Source organism: Thermobia domestica, chromosome 16 (genome assembly GCF_964235325.1).
Source record: "Thermobia domestica chromosome 16, izTheDome1.hap1.1, whole genome shotgun sequence".
Taxonomy (NCBI): domain Eukaryota; kingdom Metazoa; phylum Arthropoda; class Insecta; order Zygentoma; family Lepismatidae; genus Thermobia; species Thermobia domestica.
The window spans coordinates 105720350-105739467 of record NC_137469.1 but is presented as its reverse complement, the minus strand read 5'-3'; the positions used below and the strand labels follow the sequence as shown (position 1 = coordinate 105739467).

General features: G+C 36.2%; 1 protein-coding gene across 1 annotated transcript in view; it reads right to left on the bottom strand.

Annotated features, from left to right (window-relative positions):
- Window positions 1-19118, bottom strand: part of LOC145672553 (sodium channel protein Nach-like) — a 94596-nt gene that overhangs the window by 30438 nt on the left and 45040 nt on the right. The window contains exon 7 of the mRNA XM_081741711.1: window positions 3444-3494. Coding sequence (XP_081597837.1) covers window positions 3444-3494 — 51 coding nt within the window. The remainder of the gene's footprint in view (window positions 1-3443; window positions 3495-19118) is intronic.

The window sequence follows — 19118 nt, the reverse complement described above, 5'->3', positions numbered from 1 at the left end:
TATCCATACATATATCAGAACTCATGGAGGATTGTAATTGTCGACACAGGTTGCGGAAAATGCTGCTGACTTCAATAAAATAGCATACCTGATGATGAACTCTAATTTTCAGTTTTCGATAAAATCGAGAAAAGCTATTATTTATGCTACTGAAAATTATGTCCTTCATTGTGTAACGTGCATTTAGTATCCATGACCCAGGCCCGAAACAAAACCACAGAGGTTTGGAGGGGTCATCAAGACGTTAGAGAAGGACAAGTCATTAAAAATTCTCTTACAAATATCTAAATTGTGCTTGTGTATTGAGGTCTGGAGGGGACACGAAAAGTTTAGGGGGGCAGTCTCCCCTAGCCCCCCACTGGTTGCTGGCCTGCCAGAACCAAATATCAAAACATTACTGGTTGAGGACGAACAATCGCCATCAACACCTCGTCTTTATCTCTTCCAAATTTGTAATTGCTGCAGTGTAACAAATGTTATATAGAATGCTTGCAAACGGAGCATGTAACAATACAAGAACTTCAAAAAATAAGTTTTATGAACTAGATTTAACTAATTATTAAAGTTAGAAAAACATAGTGAGCACATAAACCACCACAAAAAAAAAAAAAACATATGGTCAACCAGTGAGTTGAATAATGCTTCCTTTCTGAACAATTTATATAGAATTTGTAGATCAGTGACTAAATTCTGAAGCTACAATAATTAATATACAAAATATACGCACAACCAATAATCTTTATTGGCCTCCATACTTAATATTTTTAATAATAATTTAATATATACACACACCAGTTTCACAAATATAGTCGTCCTACTTCGATTTCTTTTAGCACTTAAAGATTAGTATAGGTTTTGATCAGTGGAATTCAGTCTCATAACTGAAGCATAAAACTAGGTACAAATGTAGTCGAGTAAGCTAATATTTATGTTGATAATTTAGTTAACTACAATTGCTTCTAAATGAGCCACAATCGGTCTCAAACTCAATGACCTCTATAAATTTTTGTATCATTTCAAACCATTAGAGTTCCCAGTCAGATGTAGTTTATAGTTCTTATTCTGTTATAATAAATTATGTATTAATTTATGAAAATATATACTTTGTCTATTAGATTGTGTCTATTCTTTGATGTATCCTAACAGCGACATACAAACTCCTAACCCCAGTTCAAATACTTTTGAGAGTCACGCAATACTCCAGAGGTGACATGTATTCTTACAATGACACACAAACCACTTGCATTATCGTTGCGTTAAATCACAGTAATTAATAATTTCATAAGATATCTTTGCATCGTATCTCTCACATATCTATAATTTCTCCTTCTTCTAGATAGCAAAATCTCGAGTGAAGAAACGAGAATGCAACAAGCCGTACTACATATATTTTGATTGAAGAAACGCTTACGATTTGCTTAGAATGGAAACGTTGTATAAATCAATTCTTATCGAATTTGATATACCGGTAAAGCTAGTCGCTAGAGTAATTATAATGTGTTTAAGTGAATCTCAAAGTAAAATCAGCAGAGAAAAATGTTACCCATGAGGTTTCAGATCGAGAATAGCTTGAAACAGAATTATGCATTGTCGCCATTGTCGCATTTTGATCTGGAATACGCTTTGAGAAAATTCAAAGATAGCAATCAGAGCTTACAACTGAATGGCACTTACCAGGTTTTGGTTTATGCTAATTATGTAACCCTGATGGTGGATGATAATAGAATTGTAGAAGGAAATGCATAGATTTTATTAAACTCCTGCAGGGATATGGATTTAGGTCTAAATGCAGATAAAAATCAACACATGGAAGCATAATTATGCCTGTTGGACTGTATGGTTGCGAAACATGGTTACTTGTCATAATGAAGCATTGCAGACTGAAAGCATTTGAGAAATGAATTCTGAGACGAATATTTGGATCCAAGAAGGACGAGAATTGAAAATGGCGGAAACTTCATAATAAGGAACTGTATAATTTATACGGTTTCCATAAAATTATTAAATTGGAAAGGACCATTTGGAAGAACTAGGTGTATATGGGGGACATTATTAAAATGGATTTCTAAAAAGATAGAAATACAAAATAGAAATGTGTATATGAGGCCTTTTGTGAATAGTGGCCTTTGGTAAATGTGACATTGATCGCTCGGGTACAATAGGCTGTAGAGTTCGGTAATTAGTTAGCGTTTCATTTATAAATTCCCATTTACGAAACCAATGCTAATGCTGATACATATTCAAACAAATATCTATTCATTATATTGACGCTCTATTTTAGGAATTAAAGACTTCAATTATTCGTGAACAATGCATGATATAACTTAAAAAATAGAGTTTCGTTCACTTTGTTAGAGTACGGTAAAATCTACAACTATATGAATTCATTATTGAAACCAGGAGTAGTACATCTACAACTTCATGCTGCAACAAAGACATATTGTAAGAGATGGAACCAGTTTATGGGCACTGAATGGGCATCATAAACAGTTTTTCACTCTCTCGATTACACAGGGCTTCTTATGTTATATTGTTTCTATTTTGTACGCATTTAAAGTCGCTGATGCTGAAATGAGCACTAGTTTTCATTTGTATCATACAAGAATTTCCTACAATTTAAGATTTATACGTGTAGATTGGGATACGCATTTTTCAGTGTAAATATGCTTTAAACGTGGAAAACAAAAGTTTAATTTAATGCTTTTTGACAGAATTACTTTAAATAATGCTATGTGAAATATTGTAATATCATTTGAACGAATTCTTATATTTACAATAACTATCAATATACTTCAATGGTATATATCTGAGGTGCGTTCCACATTAAATATTACTATACCTGAAGAAAACGTGAAATATACCATGACAAACTACATCGTTGCCCGCGTAAGTTTGAACACAAAGAACCATGTGAGTTGCGGTTCCTAATATTCCTAACTTCTTGCCGAAGCATTCCTCGTCCACTTTTGTCAAGATTTACTTTTTTGCTTATTTGTGATCCACCTTTAAATCACAGCAAGTCTGAAAATTATTTTGAGAGTATATCTGGAAATTATGTTTTGTAGATAATCATTGCACATCATTGCGAATGGATGAAATATACATTTTGGTTTATGTATGAATTCTTTTATGTTAATAAGAACCGCAACTCCACGGTTTCGAGAATTCAAAGTAGTGCGTGTTGAAATTTTAGCTTCTCAACAAATTTGGACAGCCCAAGCCCTGAAACTACGCATTTTCTCCAATATATATATATATATATATATATATATATATATATATATATATATATATATATATATATATATATATATATGTGTGTGTGTGTGTGTGTGTGTGTGTGTTTGTGTGTGTGTTATCGTACTGTGGCTTAACAACCAACACTATATGAGAAATAATCAGGTTAATATTATTTTTAATTAAATTTTTGTAAATCTACATACTATCATGTCTTTTCAGGCATTCCAAATCTTCAATTCCACATATTCGGGCACCTGCAATTAAAACCAATTCACATCACATTATAAGATATCCACATGGATAGAAATATACTTCTAGATTCATAATAATAATAATTAGTGAACTAGTTCATTTGCAGCCCTTTGAGAGCTTCATTGGTCCTACTAGTATTTTTCCAGAACATTTTTGGAACAAGTGCCTGATTCTCATCAGTACTTAATGAGTAAGTTAAAATATTTATTTCCTTAGACATGTTTGTAAATACAGTGAGTACTAATGAGTACTAATGACCTAAAAACATGTTGAATATACCCTGCATTTATATATTATAATATTATTAATAAAATATTTGTATAATATAATAAAATACAATATAATATAATATAATATAATATAATATAATATAATATAATATAATATAATATAATATAATATAATATAATGTTATATTATATTATATTATATTATATTATATTATATTATATTATATTATATTATATAATGCAATATTTTAATAATTATTAAAATATTTATACGGGTTTGTTAGGTAGTAGAAGTCCAAAATAGAGATGTTTTAAAAGTCATAAACTCTGGTAAAGATAGTAAGAGGGTCAAGCTAGTTATTTCCATGTATAAGATATGAATAGACAACGTTAGTTACCGTTAACCGATTTAACTTAATATTAACGAGATAATCGCTCTAAATATCTGTTGAAAAAACTGAGCTCAAAACTTCGCTTTCATGCACTGCATATAAGATATAGATAGTCAGGGTTACCAGTTAATAGATTGGCTTCATTAACGAAATCAAACAACGTAATTGAAGTGGTGGATACTAAAAGAGCCTAAGTCAATTTTTTGTCAATTTTTAGATGTTGGTTCTATTAAATTGCTTTTCAGCATCTCCGTATATTGAATTGAATTTCATGCCAAAATTCCATAAACCAAATTAATTGTAAGCAAAAGAAAACAGCGTTGCTTTCCAAAATGTCCTTAGTCAATAGTATTCTATGAAGATATTTTCTGACTCATACTTAAGAACACTTATAAAACTCTTGCTATAGATGATAATTTCACCGTTATCTTATGAAAAGTAGGCAATTACAATATGTAGATTCCTTTTCTTTCACAGAAATATAATGATGGAAACACACACAAAAAATTGTCTCCTGAAAATCTTACTTTCTTGGCTTAGACTTTTTATGGAATTGAGCTCTTATTGCTCTAGCTGTCTATTTAGAAATATAATTTAAAATTAGCTTATATGCATGGGCTATGGGCTATAGAGAATTAACGTTAATGTCTTTCCTTATCCGTTAAGAGAAAATGAAATGAAATCTTTGAGTTTTACGTCCCACGTTATGCCGGTTAGGCTACAGGAGACGGTGATGATGAGCAATGAATGAAATATTGGAATGAAGAAAGTAGGAGGAAACAGGAGAATCCCGAGAAAACCCACGCACATTGTGTTTGTCCACCACAAAGTTCACTTGGCGGGAGTCGAACCCGGGACTCCTAGCACCAAAGGTGAACGCTCTACTACTAAGCCACCGCGGCCCCCTTATCCGTTAAGAGATTTACCCCATTAACGAACACGACAGGGATAATTACCCTAATTGTCCATGCCAAAATATACAATCCAAAAATTCGCTTATGAGATGTGATCTATTAATAATCACTGTTAAAGTCTCTGTTATACATTAATATATTCACAGATTGACTCCATTAACGAAACTGAACCGAGGTAACAGCTATACCTATATGTTGCAAATTTTGCTACAAGATTCAATAATTTGCTTACATGCTTGGTGTATGAATTATAGATACCCATCGTTAAAATTGCCGTTAACCATTAATAGTTAGGGTAATTTGGGGTAACCCCGATACCCTAAGCATATATTCAATTCTGAAAAAAAAAACAGTAACGCGATCATGTTGATGCTAAGGTATATGATACATTGAACATTCCTCTTTGCTATAGTGATAGTACTATTACGTTAATTATAATTTCAATAGTAGTTGTACAAGCATAATTACAACCGTGCGTACTGTTGTGATTCTCCGATTTTGTTGGGGATTTCCGACACATACTATGGGGAACCTCAACATCCCTAAAAATAAAAACTACATAAAAAGTTTAAAATAAACAGAAGGTAACTATCTATTAAAATGCTACAGTACCAATTAAGAGCGATTTTTTTACAATGCACGAACCCGTAGAAGGGAATACCTTCTCTTGGGAGTAGAGTTATGCGTATGGGGAATAAAGGATAAATTGGATGGACAAAGAGGTTTAATTTCATTTATTTATTTATTGTCTTTATCCATTCATAATTGGGATTTTTATTCATCAATTGATCAGGAATCGTTATTTGTTGTACGTACATTATCTATCAAAATGTATGTGTAATGAGATGAAGGATGAGGTGCAAGTTAGATGCCACAACACAGTGATATTGTTAATTAGACAGGTGAAGGGTTAAGTTCTTGTGCCGGAGCGACTCGGCACATGATGAGAGACACAATGATGCCCTTGTTTATGCGAGTTAAAGTGCAAAAGATGGATAAATGTTTGGTGATAAGTCTGATGGTTGATATGCTAATAGAAATTCGTCTATTTGTTCGTCAGGATGTGTAAGAACATACAGTGTAACTAAGTGCTGAAGTGGTGTAGATTGTAGACGAGATGGAACATCTTGATCTGCATCGATGCGTATACAACTTCGAAGGATGGGTTTGGCCTTGAGTCCAACGGGTAGTGGAGTACCTGGTACGCAGTTTTTCTAAATGAAGAAGAAGATGTGGAAATGGAATGCGCTCATAGAGTAGCCGGGTAGGACTAGACAGTTTGATGCGATATGCAAGGCGTAATGCATGTCTTTCAATGATCTGGAGGCAGGTGTAGAATTTATTACTGGCATTAAGCCATGCCATGTGTCCATGAAGTATAGATGGTCGTAAGAAGACTTTGTAAGTATGTAACACAGTCTCTTGATGAAGGCCCCATGAAGTATCGACTAATCCCTTCACAAGATTTAATTTATTTTGCGCCAGAGTTATGACATACTGATGATGTCCACGCCATGAAAGATGATCATCAAAGATAACACCAATACGTGTGACGGAAATGCGTGTGCCTGCTATGGTAAGATGTAAAAGAGATCTATTGCGTCGGACCCGACTGGTACGTCCTGATGGTATGATGACAAGTGCCTGTGTTTTAGTGAAGTTGATTCCGAGTTGCCAAGTATTACACCAGTCACAGAACTTATTTATTGCCTCTTGAAGTAAAGTATTGATATGCTGAATAGATTTTCCACAGGCAATATAAGCAGTATGATCTGCAAAGGTAAAGGTGTAGATAGGATCAGGAGGAACAGGCAAATCTCAAACATATAGTATATATAGAAGTGGCGATAACGCTGAACCTTTGGGTACACCACTAAGCGGAAAAATAGGAAATGATAAAGATGAATTAATGTTGACATATGCTATGCGATTGGTGAGATAGTGATAAATTAGTCTGATATATGCGAATGGTAACCGTAGAAGATGAAGTTTGTAAAGTAACCCATCGTGCCAAACTGAATCGAAAGCCTTCTCCAAGTCAAATAATAATAAACAGGAAGGTTGAATGCTATTGAAGTGGTTGGTAAGAATAGTGGTAATTTGAGTAGATTATCATTGAGACTGCAGTTAGGACGAAAACCAGTTTGGTGTAGAGGAATTTGATTGTGGAAGAAGTGAGTATGTAGACGCCGAACTAAGATGCGTTCGAGGATCTTCCCCAGTGTAGACGTGAGTTGTAATGGACGGTACGACTCTGCCTTGGTGTTATCTTTATGCGGTTTCAGAAACATTAAGACTTTTGAAGTTTTCCAGGAAGCTGGATAATCGTTCGAAGTATAAGGTTATAAATAGCGGACAGTAGGAGCAGAACCACCAGTGGAGCCCCTTTAATATGGCGGTAAGTTACACCGTCAAACCCTGGAGCTGTATTCTTTTTATTGGCTAAGACTGCAGTGATCTCCAAAGGTGTAATTGGACTAGTAAGAGGATGATCCGAATCATTAAGAGCGATTTTTTTTAACAAGAGTTTCATTCCCATCCAATTTATAGGCGGGCCGTAGAAGGCAACACCTTCTCTGTGGCCAGAGATATATTAAGAGCGACCGAGCTCTAACCTATAACCTTGGCTTTCAAACCTTCGATTTACGGTTATTTGTGATTTCACGTTTATAACAAAGACAAATATTTTTAAAAGAGTGTACTTTAAATGAATTACTTAAAGAAATATTTTTTCACAAAGTTTATCCTTTTAAATTATTATTCAAAGGCCTTTGCCTTTAATAAGCCTTCTCCGAAATAAATGCAAATGAATTGTGCTGCCATCTTTGAAGCTCTATTAAACTATGTTTATATGTTTCTGTCCAATCCTTTCGACAATGAGATCTCGGACACTAGAGGCTCTAGAAAGATGACGTTTTCACTGATCGATTGTAAATTTCATGTAGATTGTTCAGTTCTAATTGAATATTTAAAAAACATGGGCACTCTTAATTTATTACATTTTTACGGGTACATTGAAAGTGTTGAAATTAAAAAAAAAACTAAACGATCACATCCTAAGCATTATATATTCCAACACCACACTGCTGTATACAGGGGTTGTATATGTCTCAGGCATTTGTTTCATGGCCAAATAATAATGGAAAAGGAAGGATAACCATTTCTCCAGTCTAAGATGAACCTTTATTTTGGGGGGAGTGTTTTGCTCAATGAACACCATATATAACTGACATTATAATTAATTGTGTATGTAATGTATTTGCTTATTACATACTGCATGCAAGAACGAAAACACTGGTCATACATGAATTAGAAACTCCAACCGGAAGCAGGCTCAAATCTTGCAAACGGTGCGAGATATTGAGAAAAAATAATCGAAAAAAGTCTCCCCTTTATGATACCCCTCGGCTTTGTTTTAATCAATACGTCTTTCACTTGTGTCTGTAAAGGGGCATGTACAGATGTTGTAAGGAATGATAAGAAGATTTATGCTCATTTGCGAATGATGCGCTGTGTAGAGAGCGCAGGTTCAGCTGGTATAATTGCCAAAATGCTTTAGGAATGCAAACAATACAAACCGAAAAGTATCATAAAATGAGACACTAATGACAAGTGAAGTACCACATCAATGGGTTTGGTTACTATTAAAAGTGGCACATAAACAAAATATGTATCACTTAACTAGCTATTGTTCCCACTTAATATAAGACAAAAATGCACATTACCTAATCATATGAGACATTGAGGCCAAGGAAGTTAGTTAGGGTCTATAGTTATAAGATTATGTTTCGATACACATTGAAATGACTGTTGAGTAAGTCCTAAGGTTTCATTACTTCATGAGTTTATTGTAATATTTCACTTGTCTGTAGACAGGCTCGCTAGTTTACTGGCAATTGGGGCAGATGAAGTAAGGATTAGAACTATCTCGTACAAATTTCTCATGAAATCAGTAACAATATTTCGTGCACTGTATACATTGCCCTTCCCGAAATCTGGAATGGGTCTGATTTGGAGGACACACTCCATAATAATCCTTCACGTTCTCATTGGATCATTAGTCAGCAGAACTCTTAACATTAAATGTTTCGTTTTCTTTGCAGTTGACCGGAAGATTTAACTTTCTCCTATACATCTTAACAACTATTGTCTTAGTAGATCAACATGCTTTCTTGTACGTGTTTGGTTTTTCTTGCAGTTCTCGGATGTCTAGACTCCTCTTCATGTCAAGATACCACGATCAATCCTGGAAGTTCGGACACTTTTCTAGGGTGTTGGAGCTAAAGCTTGAAAAGATGTACCTGGTTCCTGATTTGGAGGACTTGAAAGAGATCTTGTTTCGTTTGATTAAAAAAGATCTTATTTCGTTTGCTTGAAAGAGATCTTGTTTCGGAGACACCTCAGTTTGAACGCAGCCACAGACGGCATTCTTCATTGTAGAAATACTTTAATGGTTTGAAAAAGGATACATTTAAAGGCTGCATCTTTGGTGTCTCATAAGGAGGTAAGCACAGTAAGTTGATATCCCATGTGCAGCCTCTTTCCAGCACATGGAAATCCTTACAATTTAATTCATGTCCATCAAGGATCAAACGAATTTGACCCTCGTGTTTGTAGCTTGCCAGACGTTCCAAGAATTGTGAAAAAAACAGCTCTTGTCATATAACCGGATTCTGACATTTCGGCCAAGCATACCATTCATGTATTCTTCATTTTGTGTTTGTCCCTTCATCACTACCAGAGGAGGAATAAAATTCCAAGAAGCACTGGCACAAGCCATTACAGTAACCGTCTCTCCTCTCTCTGTATTAGATTGACTATACACATCTTTCTTCCCTTTTTCGGATGAAACTTACCCTGGTTTACCTACTGACGGCAAGCCTGTTTCATCACAGTTAAAAACCTGTCCAGGCTTATTCTACAAATTGTATGTAGTATAGCAGTCATCGAGAGTTTTGTAAAACGCTTCAAGCGATTTCTTTGAAAGATCCCTAGCCCGAGCGAATGAGACGTTTTTTTAGCTTTCCGTACAAGAATTGATTGATTATCAATTTAGAAACCCATAAACTCAATCGTAACCAGCCAACTTTGTTTCCTTATTGAAAAGGTTTCTAATAATGTTTTTCTCAGGAAAGGAAAATGCTAACTCATGCAAGTCCGTACCTCTGAGACCAAACCATCTGAATCTAACTTAAGAATCCCTTTTCAGCAGTTCGTCTTCTTAGTTTTTGGAAAACGTTACATTGCCGAGAACTTTTATGTCACTCTTTTCCTTAGATTATTTCGGGGAACTTTATACGCTATGCCATAGTTACAACCTGCATGCCTTCCTTTACAGCTTCAACTGCTGCTTTCATATTTTCCAGTGACCAATTACATTTGTTTGTGGTACGATTGTAGTTCCTCCCATTTTTACCTGGAGTGAGGGGAAATGTTTTCACTTAGAACTCACTTTCACGATTACACATTAATTTTAAACGCACGGGCTGTATCATGTTGAAATATCCGGGTACCGGTAGTGCCCAAAGTTCGAGTGTCGGGATCGTCAAAAATTCTGTTAATATAAATATACACTTTTAAATATAGTTGGAAACACTAGTTGTCCAGATTGACTGTCGGCACATGTTCAGTAATGAACCGCAGAAGCTTCCAGCTCATTGCTTGTTAATCTACTTGTTTCCACAAGGGAAGATCACGAAACGGCTCCGCTGAGATCCGAACGAGACAATTGTGTTTGTACTTGATATGTTATAACTAGACAAATCCTAAAGTTATAGTGCGACCGTGCGGAATATCGTGAGTTACAACATATTTTGTAATGTAAAAGCTACGAAGCTGGCAGATTAATTTGAACCGGCTCATTTGTTCGGAAATTGTTGGGTAAATGGAAAGCTCGGCAAACACGTATCCAATCATTTTCAAGGACAAGTTTTTTGGGGTAAAAACTTTGCCCCATGGTCCCCCGCAGGGTTCCAGACAGGGTTCAACTCAAAATTTTCAAATGGCAAGGGAGGTTAAGTAGTACATGGTTTCAAAGCTGTTGTAAAACGAAAGAAAATGGAGCAAGCCTCGACTCTGTACGACAACCCTGTGAAAAATGACGGCAGGTAAAAATGTAAACAAAAACTTAATTAAAAAGTCCATGGTCACCCCTATAACTCGGAAACGGTGAGACAAATGTGAAAACAGGAAACGAAGGGTGACATTATTTTCTAAGTGCAACGACTTAGGTTGAAACATCTTGTTCCAGGGCCCCCACAGGGTCCCGGTGGGATCCTACTAAAACGTTTTAAATGGCAAGAGGGATTAAGTAGCACATGAAAGCCTTTGTTAAATGAAAGAAGATGGAGCAAGTCTTGACTCTGTACGACAACCCTGTGCAAAATAGCGGTGGGTCAAAATGTAAACAAAAGCTTAATTGAAAATCTATAGCCACCTTGAATGCAAGATGGCTGCTTAAATCCTATGTCATTCATCACAGTACAAATCTAAGTCTCTATTTTATCTATTATGTATTTAGAAACAATAGAAAGACTAAAGGACAATTGAATTTCGATTCACTTCAATTATTATTTCATTCGGTAACAACACATATGTTTTGTTTCTTATTCACTTTCGTCAAGGTTTTCTCGATATCATTTACGTGAATATAACGAATATGTGATGAACACACAACTCTATTTACTTCTGATGATGACAATGATGATGATTTCCTATTCATACTGTTAAACAAAGGTTGAATACCTTCGGGTATTTTTCTAATTTTGTTATACGTAGTTCATATATAAAGGACTTGCTGCACCAGTCAGATTGGGAGCTCCATTGTAATGTATTCGTGAGGTTACATTTGTATGCCATTCGTTGGTTTGATCGCAATATTTCAAGCAATACCAAATATACAAAAAAAAATTGCATTTACAAACTTGGCGAACAGTACCAAACCACGTGTAAATCATTTCAGTACATCGAGCTGCGCAAACTTGGTTTGTTACAATATTCCAAAAAATAGCATCTTTACATACAACTCATTTCCCATGCTGACAGCCACATTGGATGACAGATTATACTCTTTGATATTTTGTAAGTATCTACTATTAACCATGAATGTAAATACCACATTTCGCTTCTCCAACACCAGGGTTTGAGCTGGACATTCGCTCGATACATGGTGCGGCATTTTGAACTTAAGATGTTGCGATTTTGAACATTTCGCATCTTTTCGTCACCTACTGATCAACATTCATGCCAAATTTAGTTTTCCTAGCTTCATCAGTTTGGTATGCCTACCCTTTCGATATAGGTTTCAAGCGGCCATCTTGGACTCAAGGTGGCCATAGATTTTCAACTAAGCTTTTGTTTACATTTTCCACAGGGTAGTTGTAGAAAGTCGAAACTTGCTCCATCTTCTTTCATTTAACAAAGGCTTTCAAACGATGTGTTACTTAACCCCTCTTGCCATTTGAAACGTTTTAGTTGGATCCCTCTGGGACTTTGTGGGGATTCTGTGACAAGAAGTTTTAATCTAAATCGTTGTACTTACAAAATAATGTCACACCTCCTTTCCTGTTTTCACATTTGTCTCACCGTTTTCGAGTTATAGAGTTGGCCATAGACTTTTCAATTAAGCTTTTGTTTACATTTTGACCCGCCGCAGTTTTGCACAGGGTTGACGTAGAGAGTCGAGACTTGCTGCATTTTCTTTCGTTTCACAATAGCTATCAAATGATGATCAACTTAACCACTCATGCCATTTGAAAATTTAGAGTTGAACCCTGCCTGGGGCGTTGCGTGGCACTCTAGGGCAAAGTTTTTTATCCCAAAAACCTTGTCCTTGAAAATGATGGGATACGTGTTCGTCGAGTTTACGATTTACCCAACCGTTTCCGAACAAATGACTCGGTTCAAACTATTCTGCCAAGTAATTTTACTTTACAAAATATGTTGTATATCGCAATATCCCACCCGATGGCCCGTATAACTCTGGCATTCGTCTAATTATAACATAACAACTGCAAACACAGTTGTTTCGTTCGTATCTCAGCGGAACAACTTCATGAACCTCTCTTGTCAATTTTATGGTATATCTTTGCCACTGAAACCTAAATATTACAAATTCAAGGTACAAATTCAACAAAATCACAGACTACTTACCTTCTTTTTGCAATTTTATATCTACTACACACGAACGTAAATTTCTGGAACGTACGTAACACACATCCAGACACTTCTGACACACGGGGTCGCGGTGTCTCAATGGTAGAGCGTTCCTTTCTGGTGCATGGGTCCCTGGTTCGATTCCAGCTCGCGCTAGGTGAACTTTGTAGTTGATAAACACCATGTGCGTGGGTTTCCTCGGGAGTTCTCCCGTTTCTTCCCATTTTGTTCATTCCACCATTTCATTCATTACTCATCATCACCGTCTCCTTTAGCCTAGCCTGCATAAGCATGGGACGTAAAACTCAAAGATTTTTTCTGGCACTCACACTGTACTATTGAGAAGTGACGGTCGTGAGGCACCGCAAGCCATTAGGCATTCAAGCTTGGAAATTTTGGGATTCCCAAATGGTAGGAGTCCCCCAAATTACCGTAATGGATTTCATTTATTAATGTACTAGGTCGAGGTAAATGATCTAGTTGCCTGTTGAAAAAGCAATTCAAAATTTCACTTACATGTATACCTAGGTAGATCAGGGGCTTTACACGCCCCTTTATACACCCTATAAATAATTTACTAGGAAATGCGACAACATATTACTGCAGTTAATAATCTGTGTAGTTTATGTAAGATTCGTCAGAATTTCTTTATACTCTCCCAAGAGTTTCCTCGTAGCTATATCATTAGCGTACGCGTCTGTGTGACGCAAACCCTGTGTTCGATTCCCGATGGCAGTGCATGTTGTCTGAATTTCATGTCTCATAGGGCATCGATGCTGAAAATGATGTTAAACTCTAGTCCAACCAGCCAATCATTCAAAAGCTCGCACAAAATTCAAACACCTCTTATGGTTATCTTGTGAAACAACCCTACTCTATTTTTTCCCTTGGGTGTTAAATATCGAAAAATGCTAAAAGTAAGAGGTTTGGTTATTTTAAACAAAGAGTTGAGATGCGAGTTTTATTTGCAGCCCTTAAATGATTCCGAGATATGAACGTTTTTTATTTGGTCTAGGAATTAATTCGTGCGGTTGGTACGCACACATTGAAGCTGTAGTACAAACACAAAATACATAAATACCTTAAGAAAAATATTGTCCATCGCTAGCCACCACTTTCGCCCATCTGTCAGGCAATGTACGGATTCCGTGGCGAAAGAAGTCCTCATCCTTGGAAGCGATCCAGTCAGAGACCCATGTTTCGATATCTTCTGAAGAAGTAAACCGCTGTCCAATCAAATCGTTGTTCATGCAATCGAACAAGTAGTAGTCCGAAGGAGCAACGTCTGGTAAATACGGCGGGTGGGGTAAAACTTCCCATCCGACATTTTCTAAATAGGTTTTGACCGGTTTTGCGACATGTGGGCGAGCGTTATCATGTTGAACAATAAGTTTATCATGTCTGTTCTCCCATTCTGGTCGTGTTCTGGCCAGAGCTTGCTTCAAACGCATTAATTGTCGTCGATAACGTTCTCCATTCATAGTTTCACCCGGTTGCAGCAGCTCATAGTACACCACACCTTTCATATCCCACCATATGCACAGCATAACCTTTGCACAGTGAATATCTCGTTTTGGTTGTGATGGACCTGGTTCACCTGGTTTCACCCAGACCTTTTTTCGTTTAGGGTTCTCGTAATGGATCCACTTCTCATCACCCGTAATAATTCGATGCAGAAACCCCTTTCTGCTCTGTCGTTGAAGCAGCAATTCGCAAATGGTTTTTCGTCTTTCAACGTCTCTGTCTTTCAATTCATGTGGAACCCAATGTGACATCTTTTGAATCATTCCCATGGCTTTCAAGCGTTTGGAGACTGTTGTTTGATCAACGCCTAATGCTGCTGCAAGTTGTTCCTGCGTTTGACACGAATCCTGCTCGAGCAATGCTGTCAATTCTTCGTCTTGAAATTTTTTTGGCTGTCCAGCTCGCTCTTGGTCTGCCAAGCCGAAATCACCACTTCTAAACCGTGCAAACCACTTCTGACACGTTCGTTCAGCTAGAGCATGGTCACCATACACTTCCACCAAAATACGATGACTTTCAGTCGCACTTTTCTGCATGTTAAAGTAATGCAGCAGGACACCCCGCAAAAACACTTTATCAGGCACAAATTGCGCCATGTTCACTTAACTACAAACTGGTGTTGTTGACGCTTTAATCCACTGCCCTATACTACGAACGATACGCGATGACAGGGGTTTGCAACACATGTGTGGATACACGGAACTGTGGGACGCTCCGTTCGTTGCGCCATCTCTTGTCCACCCGCACGAATTAATTCCTAGACCAAATATGATATTGCAATCTCATTTCTCCTCCCCCTCGAGTTATCAAAAAACATTCCTTAGCAGCACCTGTAATGCCCCATCAACTTACTTGATGGCATTTCAAATATAAAATTTCTTTGTGTTATTAATGTCTAAATAGTCATTTATTTGTTATTACATTTTTATAATTTATTTAATCTCATTCGTAATTATTAAATGTATCATTCAGTTTAGTGGCTAATAAACACTTAAAATTCTGCGCCTGAAAAGCTAACGTTGCATGAAGAAGAAGAACAAATTTGATTGTGAAAAAAAGTTTGCTAATGAAACTAAGTGTGATTCTTACTAAATGTGGACATTTAATATTAAATATAACAAGAAACAAAATAAATATCTGTAATTAAAGTGTAATCCAGATAAAAGACTAGTAATAACATTTTACTATCCGTTGAAAGTTATAATTTGGTTGAAGATCAATTAATGCTGAGAATAATGTGGTACTGAATAGTTAATTTCGCTCTCTAGAACCAAATTCGATACAACCTGCCGCGTGATATCCAAACTTCAGCAAATTCAATATGATTAAATTAATTAAAAACTTTATACTTGAAGATATGTTTATGAGAATTGTTTGCTTCCTACATGTCCAAGCTGTTTGTTCGTATGAATATTTGTTTATGCACTTTCATGGTTCTGCACTTACTCTTAAGAGCTAATTACTTTTAACCATAAGCAAGACGGGGGTACTCAGCATAATATAAATAATCAACTGATTCGAGTGACAAAATATTAAGTTGTGAAAACAAAGATAATTATTAGATTTACGACATTGTGATAATCAATGAATTTATGATAAATAAAGTAATATAATTGTGAAATGAGTAATGTTGAATTCTACGTACGATATGGATAATGAATGGTTAATTAATTTTTGTTGATGTTTACAATTTGATCACTACGAATCCTGGTATGTGTTGCGACTGATTGAATCTTGCTCCTGATTTTCTATAGTTGCTATTGCATATAATTACATTGTCAATGTTACGTGCTTTTGTTTTGCATGTCCTGTAGCCTATGACTGTAGAACCAGTTTACTACTTACCATGTTTATAGTGAATGCATGGATTTAACTATTAAACTATATATAATCAGCTTATATTAATTTAGGCTGCCTATTGGTAACAATTCAATAAACTCAAATTGAATAAAGACAGTTCATATGGAATATTTGTTGTAATTTGTTATTTAGAAATAATATTATTATCTTGTTGGAAATCTTCATTACTTCTCCGAATATTAATCGAAGCTTAATCTGATGTTTAACTTCCAAGGAGGGGTCCTGTCGTTCTGACACGAGTCCTGTGATCTTCCGGCTGGGCCAAAGAATTCATTAATTCGTTTACAACTAGAACATCAACGCTGTACTATCGTCACGATTCATCTTGGGCAAGTACAGTGTGTTCACAAACCTACATAACATTACCCTTAAAGAAGTGGTGAAGAGGGGAGTGTTACACACCTTAAGTGATAAACATTACGTGCTGTCCAAATTTTAAGTCTAAAGCTTAACCAGTTTGATCTAGATTTTATTCAGTCAGTCAAGATTTCTTTCTGAAGATATTTCTTTTGTAGCTCTCTCTTGAATTCGAGTCATTTGGTACAACATATGGTTTCATTGATATTTCGTTTTTAGAATTTAACAATGTGGAAGTCTAGCACATGATATACTTAATTTTACATTACACCAGATACCCAATGTTTTACCTACTATGATAAATTTATTTAGATCAAGTATAAACTATTGAAGTGTCCAGGCTCTCCGAGGAAATTTCTTTTAAGTACATGGCATTAATTACATTAAATATTACGCAACGCCGTAAAGACAGTCTTACTCCTAAAACCACGACGGAGAGGGAAGGACCGGGGTGGCTCAATGGTAGTGCACTCATCTTTGGTTGCGTGGGCCCATAATTCGATTCCAGTTCATGACAAATTCACTTTGTGGTGGACACACCTTGACAATACTACGTGACCTTACGTCACACTCAGGTGGTGCAACTTCGATATAAATCTAACTTCATCCGCTCCCTTGTGACCAAATGAAAACCTTTGGCTAGGGTAGCGTGTGAAAACCAAAACATGCTTGTTCAGCAGAGGATTGTTTAATGTAGCATAAAGATTTTATTTTACACTTCATCTTTCTTATAAAAACAATCTAGTTCTATCATTTTATCTGAGCGTATAGATGGCAGTGCTTGGCAATTATTTATCTTCTTTTGGATATATAATAACATCGGTTCAATACTACATAGATGTAATGTCTTGTTGTATTGGAGACAGCAAAAATAAAATATGCACTCCTCTCAACAAAAATTCCTAGGAGCGCGTGCAGATATGGCGATCTCGTCGATTTGTAAGGCCTGAGGCGAAAGCATGTGACAGCGGAGTTTACGTAGGTGAAAGCTTCAAATCTAATACGAATAAATGTTGTACACAATTGAACCCTTTCTTATCAGTAATAGTAATATTCCTCTTCTTAATACGGACAGTGCCGTGCCTTGCAATATCAGCGCTCGAGGCAAGAGTATATTATGTTACCCCCATAGATATGAGTGAGGTCCACAGACCAGCTGCGAAGCGCCACCATGGTTGGCGTGAATAGTGAGAAAATTTTCAAAAGTAAATACCGCCTCCTCCTCATCCCTTTTTTCTTCCATTTTATATATGTGCACATGCATTTTCCTAACATGAGTAACATTATAGGACCTCCTCCTAAAGCAAAATGAGTAGTTAAGTACACACAAGTGATATTTCAAGTAATTTTTCATCTCGTTTTTCTTTCCTTCTTTTCTTTTTCTACCAAATTTTGCGCGCTATACTTCGGCGCCCGGGGACGTGGTCCCTGGGCACTGAACATGGGGAATAATAATAATAACGCATAATGAATTACACGTGCATTTATTTCCTAATATCCTTAATGACCATTGTTTTATTTTGTAAGGTTAATGACTTTCCGCGTGCTTGTTTTACATACTTTTCCCCACATAACTTTTGTTAGCAGAGCTAAGTCCCAATCATGATGAAGGGTGCTTTTCTGTTGGTCATAATCCGATTTAGGTTTACTGAAGCCCTAAGCTGTTGAATATAATAGGGCCCTTTATGTGTCCAGGTAAACGTAGGGACCCTATATACAGCAATTAATAAATTAGTGGTATTTTAGGAAGCATGATAGCAGAAGAGATCCCATTACTTGCATCGTAGTAGCCTACACAACAGAAAGCACTTTTCCTACATATATGTAAATTTAGTTTTATTTATCGATTTTCTTATACTTTGGAAATGCATATCCAGTTTTTTAGTTTTGGGGGGGGCGTCAAGATACTGGGGCCCTAAGCTATAGCTTGTTTAGCTTATACGTAAATCCGGCACTGTGGGTCACCCATGTTTCGAATTTAATGCTCTCCAAATTCATATCTGCCCCACATAAATTTAACAATCCCATCACTTCTCTCTCCCCCATGAGGCATCTATGTGTATACAAAATTGGAAAACTTCTTTATTCGGGTATGTAATATGAGTTACAAGTTAGGAACAGCAACAATATATGTCGACGTCTTCTAAATGGTGTTGTGTAACCCACAGAGGACTGTCCTACCACTCAACTCTCAA